Consider the following 23,617-nt stretch of genomic DNA (forward strand, 5'->3'; position numbering starts at 1 on the left):
AATCAAATTAAACTAAAGCATGTTGTAATAGCTAGCTTTATGTAAACGTTCATTATTAACGTCTCACCTCTGTACTTTTTTTATTCTTCTAAATAATTAGAAAACCACAAATATTTATCAGCCCAAGGGTAGGAATGTGAAAGCTAATTAAGTGAACATGGAAAGGTGATGATCACTTCCTGGGCCCGATGGCAAATGTGGTCTAGATGGATTGCAAGTAATCCTGCCCAATGATCGTAAGCAAATATTGGTGGAAAAAGCAAACCAACAGGATGAGGGAGTCAAGTCTTAGGAGTCAGATGTACAAAGCAAGGCTGTATAGTGACAAGAACTGTAATAAATACGAAGATCGCCCAGACTAGGGGCTCGCTTCATTGAACTGAGACACTTTTGTGCTTTATGTAATATTCTTATTCCGATTGCTCATCTAAAAACACAGTGTTTTTCTTTGATGTGATAACGAGTTTTTCTCCATGACACTAACATTCCATCTCTGAAATAATTCTGAATATTTTTTTATACTGATAATTTCTATAATGATACAAAATCATAACAAATGAGGTATTGGAATAAAAGCAGGCAACCATAATGGCCATTCATGCACTGAAGTCGAGTGGCACAACCCACCCATTGTAAACTGCTCTTGAGTCACAAGGACATTAAGTAACCAAGAGGCGCACTCCTGCTCTAATAAATATATAAATGTCACCGTCCCAGTTATGTTAAGATCTTGCTTAAATTGCAAGTATTACATTGCTCTTTTTCTGCTCACAAATGAGCAGCTCAATCAGTTTGATACGGTAAAGTCCAGAATGCTGTGGGAAAGTCGTGTGAAAGGAGAAGTGAGTGCGTAGTGAAGGAGTTTGTCGTCGTATACAAAGGTCAGACTTAACCACTTGATGTTTAGCGTGGTACGCAGGGCTTAACCACGTTAATTGGAAAGTGAATGTCAGAACAAATGTCAAAGCACAGAATGTGAGCTTCTGCTTGGAGGAGATGGGATGAAGATAACCACAATGCTGTAGGAGAATACTGTAATGTGCAAATGGCCTACGTCAAGTCAGATCAGCCCCGGAAGGTAGTCGAATGCAGCAGATATACTTACTGCCATGCCAAATAAAAAGATAACATGCAAAATTGTATACAATTGGGGGCTGGTTTGCAAAAAAAAATAAATGGGGGGGGGAAAGCAATCATTAGTATTTACTGCGATTATTTTGCCTTAAATTCACCAGGGGAAAGTAACAAGAATAATAAAAAAGTTGTAAAATTAAAGGAAAGTCCATAATGAACCACAGCAGGAACTTGATCTTTACTATTAAAAGCCATTTTATTTTTCTGTCTATCCAAAGGTACTGTATGTGTGTTGCCAAAGCCTATCAAAGCAGCACCAAGTGCAGGGCAGGATTAAGGCCCGCACCCACCAATCGGGTCACAAAACCCACTCTTGGCCAGTTCAGAGTTTCTGATTAATGTGATGCAAATGTCTTTGGAAGGTGGGAAGAGAAGTCACTTATGCAAAAGGAGAACATGCTAACTGCTCTCCAGCCATTCAAACCAGTTATTAATGATGTATACAGATCATCTACTTTCCAATAGTTAAGATAATAAATGTTCCATAAAATAAATCTAATGCAGCAACTCACAAGAAGAGACTGGATTTTTTCAGCCAGTTTTTTTAAAATTTTTAATGGATAGTGCTTTAAAAAAGACCTGTACCCTATCTTATTGGAATTTGTTTTTGCTGTATAAAGCCAGGTTTAAACATTTCTAAACCTTCAAAAGTGGCCAACGTAAAATGCGTTCGAAATGGAACAGACATACACAACTCTTCAGGCTTGTCCAGGTGGGCAGCTTTTTCCTGTTGTGACAGATGAGGCTTCTTCCTTAATAATCTTTCATAGATGGAATTTCTGTGCACAACTACTCCACAGTCAGGGAGGCCTGTAGATCTTCGGCTGTTACGTTAGGATTTTGTTTTCTTTCTCCTAGGGGTCCTTCTGGAAAGTTCTGGAGGATTTCCATTTCTTGTCAGGGTTGCCTTCATTTTAAATACCCTCCACTACTTGCTCAACAGGCCGTATGTTTCTGACATGGTCTTGTCTATACTGAAGAACACCCATTACGTTTTTTCTCAGCTTTGCTGCGGTCTCATTTCAAGGCATGGTGTTAGAAAAGTAACTGACCTACTAGGTTTGCTCCGTGCTAAAGCTAATGTTACATTACACGACTTATTGGGTATGTCAGTTGCTCATCTTGCTGCCAGACCATGTCAGTTTACACAAATGAAAATCGCTGGGCATATCAAATTTAGCAACTATATGCTGACCTTCCAGCACAGTTCTGCTCAGCCCTTTTTGAAAAAGCCATTAATGTGCTGCCTGCCTGACAGAGCTGATGCTGGGTTAACAGGTATGGTGCGTTCAACCATCATCTTTGCTCATTTTTTTCTTTTTTTCCATTCAATCAGGGTATGTAAGACGCGAGACATTAAACAGATGAGCTTCTTGTCTGTCTGTAAGATATCCACATTCCTAATTCTTCGTCAGTGCATCATATTCATTGTATTTCCTGCTGACCCTTCATTTGTTAGTTGAGTTGCAAACTGGTAGGAATGAGTCCCACTGGGTATGTCACATTACGTGACTGGTGTTTAAAGAAGTGCACTGCCGACGGCCTCCAACTTACTGGGGTGATGTAAACAGGGCTACAACAGAAAACTGCTGGAAAAATCACCTAATGTGACTCGACCCTAACATGTCATTTTGGATCTTATATTTCATTGTTTAGCATGGCTGAATGGTTAACACGCCGTTAACGTCCCACCTTATCCTATTTTACCTTTAAAGTATTAGATGTAAGGGTTCACCAGTTTTTTTTTTGATCCTGCTGTATATTAAGTCATTACGCTTAATGGACTTTTTCTTTCAAAGCACTTAATGATTAAATTATATTTATTTCAAGTAGACAGAGAAAAATGATCAAATATGAACTTTGTGGTTAGAAAAGTAAAATTATGCAATGAGTTTACAAACTTTAAAGCATAGCCGTACACTAAGAACAAGAGTTTAGCAGAAATATATCAAAATATTGGTCTACCAAAATAATTACATGTACAATGGTGGGGTGTGGGGGAAAACTCCTTTACAGAAAACAACAACTATCACTTGCCATCATTTTGACATGGGTTAGGCTCCTGATAGCTTTCAAGAAATTAGGGTTAGCAAGAGAGCCATGCAGAGCAAAGACAAAGTAGCCAGACAGCGAGATTCTGATCATACAGACCTGCAGGGACCACACCAGTCTGTTTGTTGGTTGAGGCCGAAACGAGCTCGGCATTTCTTAGGAGAGCCAGGGTCTGAATGCAAGACAACATGCGCAGTGGGGAGCGGGCAAAGGACAAGAGGACAGGAGGAAGGAAGAGGAAAGAACACAAAGCAAAAAGAAAAAAAAAAAAAAAAGGTTAGCGACTGTTACGAAAGCTCATTCCCAACAGACAGAGACTGGAATAAAAAAGGTGCTGGATCTCCAAAGTTAGATGAAAATATCGTGCTCAGATAGACATACAAATACTGGGCTTCATTCACCCCACCACCCCCAAGAGAAGCACTGTTAGGGAAAAAAACATTTTAATCTTAAAATGAATGGACATTTAAATACTGCATTAAAATACAGAAAGGACTAAATGTTTGTAAGCTTCAGGCTCTTTCCTCAGTCGCAAAAACCTGCATATGATAAACTTCAGCAAAATAAGTGGCGCCTGCATTTCCTGTCCGACAAACTCAGTTTTGAGGGCAAAGCCAAACGTCACTGACAACAGTAACAAATAAAGGCAAAAGCTTTTGGTGGGGTGCTAAAATGATGTAATAATAAATCTATCAAGATATACGAGTCTGTCCAGGTACTCACTCCATGCACAAAGAAGTGTTCTGGCAATGCCTTTAAGATACAAAGAAATAATAAAAGGCCAAATTTAAATTAGTAACACGTCTCACCGGGAAGTGTGCGTTTTTACCTTAATGACAAACAAACAATTTAACAAATTAGCCAGCCGGACAGTGACCACAGACTGAGCCAACATGGTTTCAACTGATGCTGCTTACATTGTGAAAGGCAAAGCAGTCCATTTGTGTGAAATATCCTAAAGGGAACCACAATCGTGTGAGAATAACTAGCAGATACAATGTGGTGGCAGATGTTTAGCTCATTTATCTTGATAAGAGAATTATTGTCAATTGTAGAATATAACAGACATTTAACAACACTGAGAAAGACAACTTGATGTTGGTATTGTACTGGAGAAACTGCTAAGCTGCACTACAACTCCCTAAAAGTCGGGGCGAGAGGATACGGTCTTTAAAAGTCTGAAATGGTTTGATTTCATGTTATCATACCTGAGTTTGAGTCTGGCTGTTTTTCCCTTTTTCTTCTTTTCTTCTTACCCTGTGGTAGAACAAGAAGTTTGAATTATTGCACATAACGTTTGACAGGCATCATCTATTAGACAAGACATGTCATTAGAAATGTGTTTGAAACAATGAGACTTGATGTAGTGGGACCTCAGGCTGCTGAAATTTTGAAGATCACATTTTCCTCATTGTATCAAATAACTACTACTGACTTCCAAGTTTAACTTCCTAACAGAGTTAAAACTGTTAGCTCTCATATTCATGTCAAAGATTTTATGAAATGATTACAAACGTCCTGAATGAGGAGAATACGCAATGAAATGTACAACATGTAGTGCTTCACATATAACATATGCTTGTGTGTAACACTGAATCATACTTGGCAGACTCTGGATGTGTTTGATGCTGATAACATAAAAAGATCCTTTAATATCAAAGTGAAATCAGAGCTCTGCAAAGTGATAATTACAAATATAAAACACAAAACAAACAATCGATCACACATGTATTCAACCCCTTTACTACGACAGCCCTAATTAATCACAGAGGCCACGGACTGATTTTAGAGATCACAGAATTAGTAACGTTTGTGTAGTTGAGGGGTTTCAGATTATTGCAATATAAAAGCATTTTATTTGGAAGGGTCCAGTTGTGACAAGTCAGTATTGTGGCCTAACCTACACAACGACGACAAACGAACACACCAAACAACTCCTTGAAAAGGTAACTGGAAAGCACAAGTCAAGGCAGAGAAACAAGAAACATATCCAAGTCACTGAATATCCCATGAAGCCCAGTTCAACCAATCATTAAAAAGTGGAAAGAGTATGGCACAGTTGGAAATCTGCCCAGAGCATGCAGGCTGTCCACAGCAATTGAGTGATCGTGCAGGAAGACGACGATGGGTAAGGCAGACCACGAAGAGACCTGTGAGAACTCGGATGGAGTTTCAAGCTACAGTGGCACAAATGGGCGAAACTGTGTGTACCACAGTCGTCTGGGTGTCTCACCAGTCACAGCTTTATTTGCCAGTGGAAAAGAGAAAAAGCACACAGGACATCTCAGCTAGAGTTTGCCAGAAGGCACTTGGGATGCTTTGAAGTCAGTTGAAAGAAGGTGCTGTGATCTGAGCAGACCAAAATATTACACACTATCAAAACACACCATTCCTACCATGATGCGTGCTTCTCTGTGACAGGCTTAATGGTTGAGGGTACGAAGAATACAGAAAAATAACAAAGGAGCATCTACTAAAAACTGACTTGAATGAATATTTAGGCAGTAAATTAAGTTTTTATATGCGTAATTAATTTTAGCAACTTGGAAGAGATTGTTTCTCAATTTGACATTAACCTCCTTAGCATTACATTTTTTTCTTGAAAAAACATAAAAAGCGTTGCATTTTTTGGCTTGAAAAATGACATTTATTAAATCTCATCTTTCTGTAAAATGTGCAAAAACACTAAAAGTACAAAGTCAGAAGTGTAGAAAGTATAATAATGATACAAATAATAAAAATAATGCTAATACTGTATATACTGTCAAATGTGTCTTTTGTGTGGTATATCTTCAAGAACGGTGAAATACACAGCTCAATGACACAGTCGGGACAATAGTAGCAGGACTCCTGGTGGCTTTTCTTTCCAGACTGATCGGTATTAGAACAGCACACTGCACTAGTACGACTGACACAAGCATAGCGCGGCCAACCGTCCTCATTTTCCCCAGACATGTCCTCGTTTTTAATGTGCCATGGACTGCCCGGGAGGAATTTATAAAATTTTGAAAATGTCTGGAATTTTGGTTCCTAAACTTTGAAAATCTCCATATCCTTACCATTGGTAAAAATTGAAAGCCATACACTAATCAGCATTTGCGGAAGTGGTGTGCACAGACTCCCCCCCCAAATCTTCACTTCCATTCCGGTAATACAGTAAATAACACAGAGATTGACGAGAATAGTCAATGTCTGTCCAACTTGGCTTTTTCACTTCATCTTTGAATTCAGCTTTGTCTTCTAGGTGAGTAGACAGTTCATTATAAATGTTGTTCCTTTCCTTGATTATCTGTAATCCTAATTCACCGCAAATAAGAATGGAAGGAACGAAGCCTATTAATTTAAGAGACTTGACATATTCAAAATATTTAATGGGTTATTAGTTTGACAGTGACTGTGATTGTGGCCATCATATCATCATTATAGTGATAAACTGCTACTAAAGATTTATATCATTTAACAGACCATAAGACAGTATAAAGGTATATTATGGCATCCTAGGGAAAGGCATCCTCAAATGTCCTCATTTTTCAACCTAAATGTTCTCCATTTCCTGAGGAAGAGAGTTGGCAGCCCTGTTACACAAGCATCACTTTCAGACCCATCAGAATCACTTTCGATTTCAGTGCCCGAAGACCGATTCACTTAGTCTTCACTACTCTTATAAACTGTCAAGAGCGTGCAACACCTGGGCTGCTGAAAAACTTTTCTTATGAAACGCCATTATAAGGCTAGGACAAGACATGTCTGCACCATTGCCCGGGTAACACTTGGGCCGGGCGCTTACGTAAGACACTTCTGTATCATTTCGCGGGTAACACTCGGCACTAATGCTGTTGGCTCTTTTGCAGCTCGAGTAATCCTCAGGTCTAATGCTTACGCGAGATGAGTCTATACAGTTGCCCAAGTGATGCTCAGGACAACACTTTTAGCACTGTTTTTACAGCTCTAACGCTAAGGAGGTTAAAGAGCCGTTCTGCTGATTAGTGAAAACTTTTATTAGCACTGCATGTAAAACAGTTACAAAATGAATGTGTACCTTTTGGAATGTACTGAGCAGGCAAATTTACTGTCTGTAGCTTGGCTCTCAGAACTCCAAAAATGAATATGCATACTCTTTGGATTATTTAGGGATGCTAACTATCCATAAACACTATAAAAATCAAAACTTTGTTGGTCAAGACAATTGTTTGGGAAGCAAGCAATCAAGATTTATATTCCTTGAATTCTAGGCTTTGATATTGTCAGCTTTAGTAAACAAAGAGAAGCATACAACCACAAAACTCTTCTCTAAAACACCTTCCTTGGTATGACAACCATAGGTTACATTATCTGGGGTAATTCAGGTTTTTATTTTGGAATGTATACTGCGTAAAAAAGGTACTTGACCCCTGTATAATGTCTGAACAAAGCTACGTGTGTTAAATGATTACATTTAAATGCAGTGAAAGTAATGGAAATAATACATTTAATAACAGAGCACCTTCCAAGTACTGACAATTCTTCAAAGAAATACTAAATGTCACAACAAAAAATAAGCCTACTTAATCACCCGATAGATGCCAATATAAAAAGTAATTAAAATGTCAAATAACAGATACTAGAAACGATTAAACCTAAAGTTCTGGGATAGCACAAGAATACAATGACATTAATTATTTTTTTGTTCTTTATTTCGCCTTATACAATTTCTCGTATTAGGAATTTGTTCGTTTTCGCATACCCCTTGGGGTCAGAGCGCAGGGTCAGCCATTGCACAGCACCCCTGGAGCAATTGCAGGTTAAGGGCCTTGCTCAAGGGCCCAGCAGAGTAGGATCTCTTTTGGCTGTGAGGGGGATTCGAACTGGCAACCTTTGGGGTACCAGCGCAGATCCTTAGCTTCAGAGGCACCACTCGCTCAGACTAGTGTTCACTTGTACGTTTTCTGTCATAAGTACCAGGAGATTCTAAAGAGGGTAAGTCTTTACCTTAAATACTGATGCATCTCTAGTCACCTTTTAAAGAAGTGAAAAGAGCCAACAGATTTTAGAATTCTAGGATGGCATTCCTAAGTCTGGGGATAACAGAACTCATGGCTCTATTACCCATGAAGCATATGTTGGTGAGGAGCACATGACGACAGTCAGCATCATGGACATGTAAATTAGTTGATGACTGTCAATGGACTAGAACAATGACATACATACAATAAATTAACTCCTATTCTTCCAACCCCTTCAAACAAAGTGATATTTTCTCTTTATTTAAATAAGGTTAAAAGGTTTTCATGCTACATATAGAAGCCTCAAATGCTAGAAAGTAATTCAACAACTCTAATTGCTGCTAAAACCTTTACAATCCAATATTCATGGTCAAAATGCTTGGGCACTGATTAACAGAAAGGAAACATAGTCAAAGATGATGAGACTCAAATTGGAACTAGAGAAAGGTTTTAGCATTAAGTTCAGGTTTCACCCCCAGTTTCTGAAATGAGTGTTTGTGGTCTACTTAAAAGGTACAAATACCCAAGCCACAACTTTGCTTGCATACTTTGTAGATGAAACTGTACTTCCTGTTTGATAGAGAGAGTCATGTGACTTGGACATTTAAGCATGACCTAGATTTTCATTTCCCTTTCACTTACATGAGACTATTGCAAAAAGCAAGCAGCCATTAAAGACAAATTAAATTTTGAAGTTTTTTTTACTATTCAATTCCACTAATATACTATAAACTACTGAAAAATCTACCTTGTGTATTTTATTTTCTCTTATGTAAACTATAAAGTTATCATAAAACAGAAAAGCAGCATAAACTTTAAACAGCATCTCATGAGTAACATAATCTGATGATTCCCTTCCTGCTGTACATGATAAAATAAGGCACCATCACCTGAAAGATGGTGGTAAGTAAAAGAACATTGACAGGTTTTAATATGGTGTAAGAGTATACACACAAAAGAAGAAGTAATGCAACCGTTTCAATTGGTATTGATATTCAAGGCTTATAATATTCCCCCTAAATGACAAGGACAAATAAACACTGCACTTTTTAAATGCAGTCAATTATTACCAGATGAATAATGGCTCATCATAAAAGGGATATTTCAAATGGGAGGACGTGTCAGATTTGACAATGCAGGCTTATATTTGGGTATATACTTTTAATTTCTCTAATGCACTATACCTCAACCACACTGGGTGCCTCATGTATAATGGCATGCATAGAATTCACACTAAAACATGGTGTACTGACAAAAGTGACAATGTGTGTACGCACAAAAAAAATTCAGATGCACAAAACAGTGCGTAAGCCAACTTCCATACACTTCTGCTCCATAAATCCCAGTCAGTGCCCACCCAGACTCCTCCTGGAATTACTGAATATGCAAATCAATACAACTAGCCCTTTAAGTTCAGTGTTTTGTGAAGACTATGGCAAAAGCACACGGGTAAAAAAAGAAGAACTTCAGCAAATGCAAACTGGAGGCAAGGAAAAACGTACTATTTGTTGGCTTAAGCAGTGGTTTAAGCAACAAAAGGAAGTTGATCGAGTGTTACAGCATGGCAGAGATACTCGAATGTTCAAGTTAAGAAAGTCGCACAGTGCCTGAAATAAAAAAAGAAGTGGTCAGATATCAAAGTTGCCGTGAAAAGGAGAGTCATAGCCCACCATCCGAGTGTCATACGGAAGCGTATTAGGGTACAGAGAAAAAGAAAAAAATAGTGACACAGTGAAGAAAAAAAAGTCGAAATGTTGATTATAATCTCGAAATTTCCACTTTAACCTCGTAGTTTATTTTGTCACTAAAGTAGAACGTCGTAAACATTTTCTTAAAATTAAAGTGTAATTTACTAGAGTTTCTCAAATGCCATCATAACTAAAGCAGCACCTTAAAGGCTTCATATTCTATGTGTTCTATATGTGTGAATCACTATGTGATTAAACAAGCTTTCTCTTTTGTAGACCGAAGCATGCATACACTGAACTCCACACAGAATACATTACATTGATGATATTAAAGCTCTCTGAACATTTTAGAATACTAAGATATATGTTTGATATCACTTTCGTGATGAAATGCATTAAAGTATGTATTAAACATGGAGGCATGGTGGCGCAGTGTTAAAGATGAACTGGCACCCAGTCCAGGGATTGTTCCTGCCTCCCGCAAGATCCTTGCTGTGGCATGCGCAACCCTTGATGAAAAGTTATTGCAGCAGTACCATCTCTGTCAAACATACCAACCCCAAATGCCTGTCATTCTGTTCTCTTTCTTTGCATAACCAATCATCACAATATATGCTCTGTAATAAATGTCAAACCAGCTGTAAGTTTAGAATGCCAATTCTGCAAAACTTTTATGGAGAACTGAAAAATCTTCGTAATACTTGTTTAATTGTTCCATCAATCAATCCATCCAGCATTGTGCCAGTCCCAGCAAGCATAAAGCGTGAGGCAGGAACTATCCCTGGACAGTCCGCCAGCTCATCGCTACCACTGTGCCACCGCACCCCCACATGTTTAAATTATTAAGAATATAAATTACTTAAATGAGGTTAACAATTTATCTGTATAATGTAATATGCATACTTTAATGCATTTCATCTTAAAAAATGATATTAAGTATACATCCTAGTATTCTAACAGCACACAGCTCCACGGGGATAGTTCTTGGATATCTAAATCGACTTAGAAGCCAGTAATCAACATCTGTAAACACAAGCTTTCTTCTGTTAAAATGAATTCCTTTATTGTAATTGTATGGTACAATGAGATTCAATATGCAAATCCTCCATAAACTTCTTTTCCTATAAAATGATAAAATAATAATAACACTACAATAAAAACAATAGTATGATTCAACACAATATGAAATAAAATGATAAAATAATAATAACACTACAATAAAAACAATAGTATGAAACACAATATGAAAGCATAAGTACAATATACATGTACATATTGTGTAGACAGTGCAAATGGTTCATAAAGTGGCTCAGGTTGTGCAATGCTACAGTTGTAGTGCAAGTTTACAATGAGGCAATTATAATTATAAGTACAAACAGTTCCATCCATTCTCCAACCCGTTGAATCCGAACACAGGGTCACGGGGGTCTGCTGGACCCAATCCCAGCCAACACAGGGCGCAAGGCAGGAACCAATCCCGGGCAGGGCGCCAACCCACCGCAGAAGTACAAACAGTTATACCGGAAAAACTTGATGGACTGATTGAGTGTGTTTATAGCTTTTGAGATGAAGTAGTTTCCGAGTCTCGAGGTCCATGCAGGAAAGGCTCTGAAGTGTTTGCCGGATGGAGGAATTTCAAATAGACTGTGTGCATGGCTGAGTGGAATCCATGCAGATACTGGTGGCTTTCCTTACTTAGCGTGTTCTATAAATGCCCTCCAGGGCTGGAAGCTGTATCCCAATAATCCTCTACGCTTTCGACTCAACCCACAGTAGAGCTTTCCAATCAGTTGCTACAGAGCTGTGATTCCACACTCAGATATAATGGGTTAAAATACTCTGAGTGGTGCACTGAAAGTAACAACACTGAAGCAGCTGTGGTATTTGGAATAGCTTGGTGCACCACTATATTGTTACAGGTTGACTACAATCAGGTGCTTTAAATTTATAAAACAGTATTAGGTTAATTTTAGTGTGTTTTAGATAAAGCCCACATCATGGATGTGAATCTAAAAAAGAAAGGGAAACCACACAGGAACAGTAGTACTGCTTTGACACTGGGTGCAGCCAGTTTGCAAATTTGAGGAGTTATATGCATATGCAATGGGTTGTATGCCATGAGAACATGCATGGCTTTATGCCAAGTTTAGTTTTTTTTTTTAATCGCAATGTGAGCATGGAAACGGGCGTACACAACATTTTTGTACTTACACACTTTTTATACATGAGGCCCCTGGTATCTTTTGCAAGAGACCTTCGAGAAAACAGGTTTTGCTATGGTGTGCCCAACTTTATGGGCATAAGCACCAAGAGCTTTGTAAACAAACATGTCAGGAGAGAAACAAGTCAGGGGGATTTTGCTTTAGTTATCTAACTCAAAAACGGTGTTTCTTGATTGCTTTTTGCAGTACATGTAGCTTATGTCACTATGCCTTCAAGTTACTGGTATTTTTTTAATGAGTCTGTTGCACTGATTTTTCTTCCATTCAGCACCCTAACCCAGGTTAATTTTGTACTTTTTTCTAAAATCTCCTGATGGCATTCTGCTTAATCTAGAGATCACTAGTGTTACCCGTAAAACATCTATCTCACAATACGGGTATAGTTTCAGCTTTTCATAACAAAATAAGAAGCCTGTCACATGACAGGACTACTAGCCAAACTTTTTAAAGGTTGCCAAGGTTTCCACTTTAAATATTTAACTCTGTTTAAGATTCTCGTGTCCCTTTGTGTGGAAAATACACTCTTTAATCTGACTTAAATATGCTTTTATAAAGGTAAATGCCAAGCAAATTGGCAGAACATGCAAACACAACAGTGTCCTGACTGGAATTCAAAACCAGTCTCCTGAAAATGTAATACAGTAGGGCTAACTGCTATTCCATCATGCTGACCTGTCCACTACTCAGGAGAAACAAATGAGTTTGTTTCATTGAATAGCAGCTTTCACCATTGTAAAGCACTTTACTGAGTAATATTTTAATATAGCATCTAATATACAGACCAATCAACATTCCCAGTCCTACTGAATCTAATGCCGATAGCACCAAACACATAGCTGGAGCAAACATATGAAGTGCCAGACCATCTCAGAAACCACTCCAGTGTGATTTTCCATGCTGTGGTGTGCTGGGCCAGTAACATCACTTCAAGTGAGGCTTACCGAATCAAAAAGCTGATTAACAGGGCAGTCTCTGTTATGGGATGTGCTATCAACCTGCTGGAGATAGTAGAAAAGAAGAGAATGAAGGCAAAACTGATGGCCATTATGAACAATGCTGCATACCCTCTCCGTTTTACACTAGCATTGAATACCATCAGCCAACAAATTATTTAGCAGAAGTGTGTCAAGAAACCCTGCTAAGGCCTCCTTATACCTACAGTCATGGCCAAAAGTTTTGAGAATGACACAAGTATGGTTTTCACAAAGTTTGCTGCTTCAGCATTTTTAGATCTTTTTGTCAGAGGTTTCAATTGCATACTTAAGTATAATTACAAGCATTTCATAATTTTTTACTGACAATTACATTAAGTTTATGGAAAGAGACAGCATTTGCAGTGTTGGTCCTTCTTTTTCAAGACCTCTGCAATTCACCCTGGCATGCTGTCAATCAACTTCTGGGCCAAATCCTGACTGATGGCAGCCCACTCTTGCATAATCAATGCTTGGAGTTTGTCAGAATTTGTGGGGTTTTGTTTGTCCATCTGCTTCTTGAGGATTGACCACAAGTTCTCAATGTGATTAAGGTCTGGGGAGTTTTCTGGCCATGGATCCAAAATTTCAATGTTTTGCTCCCAGAGCCACTTGTGCCTTATGGCACGATGCTGGCATTGTTCTTTTTTGTAAATCTTTTGTGTATTTGTGGGAGATGTTTGTTATAATATTTCTTATGTTTTTGTAAAAAGCTTAATTTCCACCTTGGGACAAATAATGTACTATATTTCTAAATACTCACTCAGACATGGGGAGAACATACACACTCCCTAAAGTTACCAACTCAGGGCACAGTTTGAACCTACAATGCTGGATCTGTAGTGCAGCACCACTAACCTCTGATCCAATATGCCACGCTTAAATAGTACAATAAAACACGAATACAGAAATAAAAACAAAGTATAAAATAATGACATGCCAGTAAAGAGGAGGTGTGTGGCTGTTAAAAATGGAGTATACGCTGTAGCTCCTCCTGATATAAGAGATGCAGAGCTGGCTTAAAAGTTTCTTTTTTTACAGCGCCAGAGTCACATTTCTCTCATAAACTGCCTAAGGTTTTCTACAGTGTCTGCACCGGTTTACTCTTGAGACTCACCTATGTTACTATGCCCCTGTTCTTGATGTTACTGTTAAAGTTGAGGCGACTCTCTAAGCCAAATTAATTTATAGATAATCCTACTGACAAACAGTGGCTTAATATAGGACTGAAATCACTAACAGCATTTATTGTGGAACTTGTGTGCTAATGCATTTAAAGGAAAGTTATTCAGAATGCTCTCTATATTGTCAAGTATTAGATACTTACATAGTTATCTCTAGCAGACCAACTTGGGTAAAGCTGCATGTGAAGCTGCCTTTCCTTCCTGGCCAGTTCATAATACTTGGCTTGTTCTTCTCTAGACAGAGCATGCCACTGCATGGAAACAATAGTAAAAAAAAAAAATTACACTTAAAATGTATACATCATATTATAGATTTAATACTTCAGCACTGCCAAATAGTATGCAAGTCACAAATATAAAAACAACATTCAAGATTACTCAGATATTTCAAATATGAAAAATTTATAGTGGAGCAGTTCTTGAAGACTCACATATTGTTCAGCATGATGTTAATGCATATAAATGTAAACATTTGCAGATAAAACACATTATTTATGGAATTATTATTATTCTCCAAACACATTATTTATAGAGTTCAGAGTTACAAACATATGCAATATATTCAAGTGGCTATTTGCTTTGTTAAAGACACTAACAGTGGTTGTTAAAGCCAAATTGTGACTGAAAATTACATCGCAGAGTACAGTATATTACTGCAAAGTACTGAAACTCATGTGTCACAAACTTTTTAAAACGTTCCATGGTCTAATGTTTATGTTTATTGAAAAAAAATCCACTTCTGGTAAAAATATTTTAAAAAGAACATTACGTTTTTGTCTGTAGCTTCCAAAAGTCAGAATGAAATATGCTGTTTAGACTGGAGACTTTAGGTTTAATAATAGCATTAATAATATTAATAATAGCATCTAATTGAGCTACGTTCTGCAAAAACAACAACTTTGTATCTCCTTGGGTAGATGTTTCCCAACTTTTCAAAGTGTTAAATGTTTTTTTAATTGGCCTTTGCCGTTAATTAAGGTTTCTAGGATGGTGCTTGTAGACTGCAATTTTCATACGACTGTATGCCGCTGATTGCTAATGTCTAAGCCACTCATTTGTACCAACCGGTTTACTCTTGAGAATCTGTGTTTTTGAGGTTATTGTCCTATTGAAATGTGAATCTTCTGATAAGTTTGAATTTTTTTGAAGACTAAAAGATTATCACATTTTAGAAATCAATTATAAAATAGCTATTATTACTCTATAAACATTATCTATACTATTAACAGTAATAAATTATTTAAAAGAGCAGCAATTTTAAATTATACTGTCATTTTAAATTGTTGATAGGTTGATTATCAATACTTTAGGTCTCAATTATAAACGAAATTTCATTATTTTTTTTAATCCAGTGCTAGATCTACTTTTTGCCAGTGCTAACAAGTTGCCTTTGCCTATGAAGAGGACGCACCACATGATTCTAATTCCAGTATACTTCAGTGTAAGGATAATATGTCTTGGGCTCCAGAAAGTGTTATGTTTATGCATTTAATTTTGTCTGGACAGTTTAATGTTGCTCTCATCTGACCACAAGACCATTACTCAAAATTTTCACTGGTTAACTCTAATGCTTACTACAAAACTAAAGACTATTCTTAATGGGATTCTTTGTGTGTAATGGCTTTTAGAACACATTAGAGGCATACAGACCTCTTGATATACAGTAGCTGACTGATGCACCTTTACTCACTCAGCTACTGAAAACTAGTTTTTTCCCTAAAATAATTGTCAGGTAAGCTGATGAGTGGCTAACAATTCTTCTCATTTACTTCACGTGTTTGAATGTTCATGATTATTTATTTATTGTTTAGGCAACATGATGCAGCTTCTATGTTTTATTTATTGAGGCAAAAGATCTCACAAAAATAACCAATCACAGATATTGTTATCATAATCTATTAATTTTTATCTATTTCCAATGACTTCTTTGTAATTTCTGTAGTATTTGCAGAACTCTCCTTAATATTCATTGTGTTACCTGTGATTCTTAACCAGAAAAGTAAGACAGCAACTTTCATGATGCAAAGGAAGAGGCCAAAGACATGTACATTGATTACAGCGAATTCTTTCACATGAGAAGTCTCAGAGATCGTGTGAATACAAAGGGCATTATTTCAGGTTTTGACTTTAATGAACTTCTCTACATGTGAATAGGGTATTTTATTTTTGATTTGATGTGCAATTAAAAATAATTTACACATGTGAAAACTTATTGTTCTACTTTCAAGATATTAGGGATCAGTTTGGTCAAGCATTCCTAATGTAAACTAAGCTCACCCCTTACCATCACAGCAAAGCTGGCAGCACACAGGTTCTATTAATGCAAAACATACAATCAAACAAACTCCCGATAACTTCCAAAACTAGTGTGGAAAAGACTAGAAAAACTGCCTATGACCTTACCAAAACGGTTAAAATAGGGATGGTTTAATAGTCATATTGGACAATGAAAATTTTACTTCCTGAACACTTTTGGGTAAAACTGATGGACTATGGCCTGCAGATCACAAAATCTCCTTTAAATTTTCCTACCACATACCGTTTTATTGCAATGGCTTGTTTTTGTTATTTCCATTCATATTATAAGTATACACATTCACGAAAATCATGACTACAACTGGAACACCTTTAGTGGTCTAAAAGTACTGGAACTGGTATTAGGGATGTAGCTTGGATATACTGTATCAGGTACTACTGTTTCTTTTGTGAATGGGACAGCTTTTCTCATTGAATTAAAAAGAACTGGCCACTCTATAAGCATTTGGTTCCAGGACTTAAAGGGGTGACACAAAAAACACTTATTGACCCAAATGTATTTTTGCCTTCTCTCAATAAAAAAGTTGGGCTGATGAAAATTTTTTTGAAAGCAATGAACAAGAAAGGTGAAGAACTTCAACTCTGAGACAGATGTTTCCATGAATAACTGATGCCATGACTAAAGAAGGCATTTTTGGTGGTCTACAAATCAGACACATCATCAATGTCAAGCGGTTTGAAGATCTGCTAGTGGTGCTAGACGAAATTGCATGAAAGGCATTTCAGAATGATGCTGAGAATTTTCTTGGCAAATATGGATCACCAAACTGTATCCACCTAATTGATCACGTGCTTCAGGTATACAAACAAAAAGAAAAAAAAAAAACAAAAAAAAAAACCATTTCACTAAAAGATTCATTTTCTATATTCCTTCTACTTCCCTGCTAATCTTGATGCAGTCAGTGATGAACTAGTGTTATCGGAAGAATGTATTCAGCATCAGACTTTCTCGAAAAAAATGTTTCAATGTTCATTTGTGAACTGAAACACAAGGTGGTCTACATTACAATGCCAGAATAAAACTTAAATTTTGAGTTTTGGAATAATCCTGCCACAGTTAATGACTAAATTCCAGGAAGTTGTGGAACAATCTGAACCAAGTACTTTACTGCAAAAACCTAGAAACGTTACTGAGGTGAAGCATTATTTTGAGGCAGGGTGGGTAAATATTCATGATGGCACTGTGACTGAGAATTGAACAAAAAAAAAAAAACTGAAAAAATTGTCTACTTGTAGATATTGCTACTGAAGTTAGCATAGCAAGGTACTGCTATTAAATAGGTTTACTTTTTCATAACAGTCATTGGGAATTATTTAATTTACTAAATAAACATATGGATCAAATATCCATGATAATAGTTTACTCAGGGTCATTTTGTCAAATGTGAGGCTTTGGTTCAAGGTCTGATAGCAACCACAATACAGTAATACGTAAATAGAAAAGCAGAAAACTAATTTTTTCCCTCTGTAAAGTTTATACCTGTACATTTGTCCATCCTTCTCAGCCTACAGCGCTCAAGACAAAAATTCACCAAGCCAATAGGTTTGAATTAGATGCCAAATAATAAAATGTGGAAAATATTAATCTTTCAGTCTTTTGCCTTTTAAACCTCTTATATATGTGTGCCTAATTCTTTTCCTTCTTCTGTGTGTCCCTTGTGCTTTTGTGCCTGTCATGATAATTTGGTAACTGAATGTCATTATAACTTTGAAACTATCTATAATCATTAAGCACCATGTATTTTACTCAGGTTCTGAGACTCTTACTGATGATCAAAATGTCAGTGTCAGAGGGCCATCCAGTGTAATGTGGCCTTCTTTTCCCTCTTGTTTAAAATTAGCCAGCATTTGACTCAGGCTCAGGCTCAAATTGCTTAAGTGATGGGTCTTCTGTGATGATCCTGAGTAAATCCTCCAATGTTGAAACACTGAGTGAGTTTAGCACTTTTGACTTTATCCTGCTCTGTGCTGAAAAGCCACAGTCACACTCCGCTGCTAAAACAGGCACAATAAGCATGATCTCAACAAGATGTAGAATATTGTGGAAAACAGACAATATTGCACAGAACGACTTCCCACAAACTGTTATAAGACTTGTCTGAGAATCTGCTTTTAATTAGATTTTTTTTAAGCAATCTCCATTCTGTTTGTATAGCCTTGACATCACACGTTTCTTCAAGACTACTTCTTGATACCCAGTTAATTAAAAAGTGTCAGTCATACTTTCTCCAAAATCATGATAGAAGAATGAGAAATAACAAATGATCGTAGATACATATGAGCTTTCTTGCTGTGTATTAAGCTTCATATTTTCAAACTGGGTTTCCAGTTCCAGGACTGTAATATCCACTGTTTTCTCAAAATGCAACTGAAGGTCATCTCTAAAGACGGTGAGACTTTGACTTAGTATTCTGAAAGGTGAGGTCAATATCAGTTTTAGTGACATTCTTTGCTTTTTAGTTTTCGGTCTGTCTGAGATCCACTAGATATCCGGTGGCACAACAATTTTTTGGCCAAGTAAGTGATTATAGCCTTGTCTGCTGTAGAAACTCCTGCTACTTTCCAATCCTTAATGGTGTCCATTTGACATGCCCCTGATTCGTAGAACACAACTGTCAATAGCTGCTATAGCTTGATGCAAAAATCAAAGTATTTTTCTGAAATGCATTGTTTTAACTTTGAAATTTCCCCAAACAAGTCATGGAGTGACAAAATGCCACAAAAACCAAACTCTCCATTTTCTGTGCAATGTTTTCACTCTCTCTTTAATGTAAAGTGTTTTATGAGTTTACAGTCAGGTGTTCTACATGGAGATGCACAGCTGTACTGTGTGATCGGAGTGCAGAAAGCCAGAAAGTGCCCAGTAAATGTCGGGTAACCAACACGGGGGTCTTCATTGCAGAAGATGTATGTATAAAACAGGCAAATTCCATGTCGACCACTCTGTTCATGCTTCCTTTTGGGGCTGGTATGCTTTCCACATCAGCTGTAGTAAGACAGACTTTTCCAAATCATTAGTTGTCCAGTGTTCATTTTGAGACTTATGTTTTATGGCAAAGGCCTAGCCTAGGAAATATCTCCTTGAATGGAGGTAGTGAGAAGTCGAGTAAAATGACACCTTTTATTGGCTAACTAAAATGATTACAATATGCAAACTTTCGAGGCAACTCAGGCCACCTCTTCAGGCAGAGTGTAATCAATATGACTAAGGGGAAATTTGAGTTCCACAGGAAAGCTTTTGCAATGGAATTGTCTTTTTTTAGTTGAATAATCTGCTATCATATAAGGTACATGAGATGTACACACAACTTGCTAATAGACCCCTCAGTTAGAATTAATGAGTATTAAAATTGGAGGTTTCCCTTCAAGATTAGTATGAGTCTATGAGTTAATATGAGTATGTCTCACTGAACTGTTGATTATTATATTAAAAGTAAATGCAAAAAAAAGGAATGTATAACATTCCCAAACTTATGAAGTAGTTTTTGGCAGAAACCTAATCGTAGAAGCAAGGAAGTGCAGTCTGTAGGCATTATGATGTTAACTTGCATCAAACACTTCCTTGGACTTCTTCATATTTTGTTTGGTTACCAAATTTAAGTACAGGTATTACATATTTAACTGAAATTCTTTTATTAATCATGAACACAATATATTCAATTTAAAAGTGAAAAAATCTAGACATTTACAGCTTTTTTTAGTTAACACAGGATAAAAACTGATGGCACAAGTAAGCAATCTTTGCTTTGACACACCTTCCTTACCTCAAATAAGGAAACCTCTTCTCCAAGTCACATAATTTCTTGCTATAAAGGTGCTCCCAAGCTGGTATAAAGGTATAGCCATTCAAAATATGAGAAAATATGGATGTGCTATGAACCTGCCCAGGACTGAGTGTCTATGTAACAAAGTCTTAATAACAAAGTACACCTATGAAGGCCTATGGCAATATTAAAGTCCTACATAACAGAGATGAAAATAAACTATGCATATGGCAACAAAATAGTGTACACTCTACATAAATCTAACTTTTGTGAAGGATAGCACAAAGAAATCCTTCGTTGGAGAAAAAAAAAGTCTCATCACATTTTAGCCAAATGAATATGGGATTTAACACATTGGAAGAAGATTCAATGCTAAGCACTATGTTAGATACAATCCTAGTACAAAAGATGATACTGGAGAATGCAGCCCCTACATTGAAGCTTAGTGGGGTCAGCATAATGCTTCACTTATGCTTCCTTGCAAGAGTGACTGGAAAAACTCATACAGATAGAAAGAAAATGGGTGGAGCCAAGTAGAAAAATAATCTCTGAGGAAAACCTGCTGTAATCTGCAAAATTTCTGAGACACAGAAGATAATTAATCATTCTAGACAATGACCTGAAACATGCAGCAAAAGCCACACTTGTGTGTCTTAATACCAAAAAAGGGATAAAGGAATATTTACTCATTACTGCAAAACACATGTAGTAAGTAACATACAAAAAAATCATTGTTAGGTGGAGTATTCCTTTCTTCTTCTTCTTTCAGCTGCTCCCATTAGGGGCTACCACAGTGGATCATCAGTTTCCATATCTTTCTGTCCTCTGCATCTTTCTCTGTCACACTGACCACCTGCATTTCCTATGTCAATACATCCATATACTTCTTCTTATCCTCTTTCCTTGAAGGTCCATCCCTAGCATCCTTCTCCCCAATATACCCAGCAACTCTCTTCCACACATGTCCAAAACAATGCAATCTCTCCTCTCTGGCTTTGTCTCTAAACTGTCCAACCTGAGCTGACCCTCTAATTTACTCATTCCTTATCTTGTCTATCCTCATCACACCCAATGCAAATCTTAACATCTTTAAACTCTGCCACCTCCAGCTCCGTCTCTTGTCTTTTTATCAGTGCCACGGTCTCCAACCCATATAACATAGCTGGTATCATTACCATCTTGTAGACCTTTCCTTACACTTTTGCTGGTACTTCTCTGTCCCAAATCAATCCCGACATTCTACTACTCCCATTTCACCCTGCCTGCACTCTCCTTCACACTCAACCAGATTCACTATCTCCACATCATCCACCCACCTCTTTTTCTCAAACATCAACCTCTCAAAGTCTGCTCAACACACTCTCCTCGCTTGTGAGCACGTTTTCATCATTATCCTTTATCACACTAACCTTTTGCTCATCTTTCCCAGCTTGGTCCTGGGTGGAGTATTTCTTTAACATTCTGAATTGGCCCAGTCAGACCCCAATCAAACTGAGCATCTGTTGGAATGACTCAAAAGTTGCTGTTCACAAACAATCTTCACGCAACTTGACACACCTTAAGCAATTTTGCCCATTCCAGTATTATATGTGCTGAAAAAACGTTGTCAAAGAGACTGAAACCCCTGATTGCTGCCAGAAATGGTCTAGACATTTTTTGTTTTTAATTTTTTAAATTAATTTTTAAAATGATTGAATTAATTTTCATTTTGACATTATACAGTACTTTGTTTTGGTAAGTGACAAAACATCTCTGTAAAACACATCACAGCTCTATACTATAAGCACAATTAAATCTGAAAAAGTTGAGGGGATCTATACTTTTTATATCCACTGGAAAAGATGGTAATAAGAAAAATCATTTAAATATGCAGACTTGTAGAGAGGCTTAGAAGCATCATGAAATTTATAAAAGTTGATATTAGTTTCTACAAGGGATAATTTGAGTATGAAATATTGAAAAGACAATAGCAAACTGTTCTCCAAACACCTCATGGAAGTAGATATTGGTTTTCAGTTAGGTAGAAACAAGAATTTTTTTTACCCTGCCGTTTAGGGCATCTGCCTCAAATCCCCTTGGAAGATGTGTGTAATAAACAGAATTAACTCAGAAAACTACTTATAAAATCAGATGTTTAATCTCAACTTTGCTTCACACTTACCCTTCGTCCAAGAATTTGATTGATAGCAGCACTTTCCTTCAGTGTACACTCAGCAATCACCTTAGCCCTCATCTCTTTCATGTATAGCATAAAGGCATTAAGTGGCTTCTTAATAACGGGCTTCTTGGGCTCTTTTTCTTGCTTTGGCTCCTGATGTTGTTTCCTAAAGAACAAAGATAAACCTTTCAAATCTATCATGATTCTGTACTCAATTTACCAACACTTTAAGGAAAGCTTTCTCTTTAAACTTTCAAGAGCAACTTCTAAACCCCTGCTGGTATTTTTAATGAACAAATTAAATGCATTTATTAACCCCAAAACTACATACAGTATACTATGTACAATATGTACTTCAATAATTTAATACATTTACTTAAAGCCATTACAAAATAGACCATATTGTATGTTAAAATATCTATGGAATTTTTTCTGGAGATTCAGTTTTGATGTAGAGTTCCTTGTAATTATTAAAGTTAAGAAACAGTTTTTATAATTTGTTTCCTGAAGAGACATTTTCAATTACACAGATTACAGGAAACATAATGCATGCAATAAATTCAAGAATGCTACAAAGCACCATGGTCCAATCTAGGTAGTTCACAATATGGTCTATTGTTTTCATAAATTTTTACGTACGCATATGTGTTTCTGTCATACTGGTCATGCTCCTGTTTGCCCGATGAGGGCACTATGGCTGGATGTGGAATCCCTGTAGAGTGCATACCCGGAGGGCCTAACATCAAGGAATGAGAAAACCTATCAAGAAGAAAAGAACATAAAAGAAAGAAAAAAAAAAACAGTGCAAATCAGTACACGTCTAGAATCAACACCATGGTAATGATTACTTCCTCTCAAGTCTGCGTTTTAGAATCCTCAGTCAGGGTAAGTGTTCAAAAAATTATGAGCAAAATGGGATATTCAGTATACCAAACATTTTAAAAAGTGACTTAAGAAAAATAGCAAAAAAATCTGGTGGACTTTTTTTGGTGGCAAAAACAAAGAAAACACACACACCTCCTCATTGTACCACAAGGTGGTGCTCTGTTCTGGTCATCTCAGATGTGATAAAAAATTGTAATGAATTCCTAAGTATACTCAAAATGAGTATCACAAACCAAATATAGAACCTGTGAAATTAACTGT

The 23,617-nt window shown here is 37.0% G+C and overlaps 1 protein-coding gene across 10 annotated transcripts in view; it reads right to left on the reverse strand.

Annotated features, from left to right (window-relative positions):
* Positions 1-23,617, reverse strand: part of tcf7 (transcription factor 7) — a 109,680-nt gene that overhangs the window by 2,649 nt on the left and 83,414 nt on the right. For 5 of the 10 annotated variants that reach the window (XM_039774209.1, XM_039774213.1, XM_039774211.1 and 2 more), the window contains 6 exons: positions 23,111-23,230; positions 22,475-22,637; positions 14,377-14,484; positions 13,020-13,076; positions 4,395-4,443; positions 3,286-3,358 (listed from right to left, as the gene is read on the reverse strand). In XM_039774209.1, coding sequence (XP_039630143.1) covers positions 3,286-3,358; positions 4,395-4,443; positions 13,020-13,076; positions 14,377-14,484; positions 22,475-22,637; positions 23,111-23,230 — 570 coding nt within the window. The remainder of the gene's footprint in view (positions 1-3,285; positions 3,359-4,394; positions 4,444-13,019; positions 13,077-14,376; positions 14,485-22,474; positions 22,638-23,110; positions 23,231-23,617) is intronic. The other 5 variants (XM_039774210.1, XM_039774212.1, XM_039774214.1 and 2 more) reach the window with 3 other exon arrangements.

This window comes from Polypterus senegalus, chromosome 13, assembly GCF_016835505.1.
Source record: "Polypterus senegalus isolate Bchr_013 chromosome 13, ASM1683550v1, whole genome shotgun sequence".
In the NCBI taxonomy this organism is placed as follows: Eukaryota; Metazoa; Chordata; class Cladistia; order Polypteriformes; family Polypteridae; genus Polypterus; species Polypterus senegalus.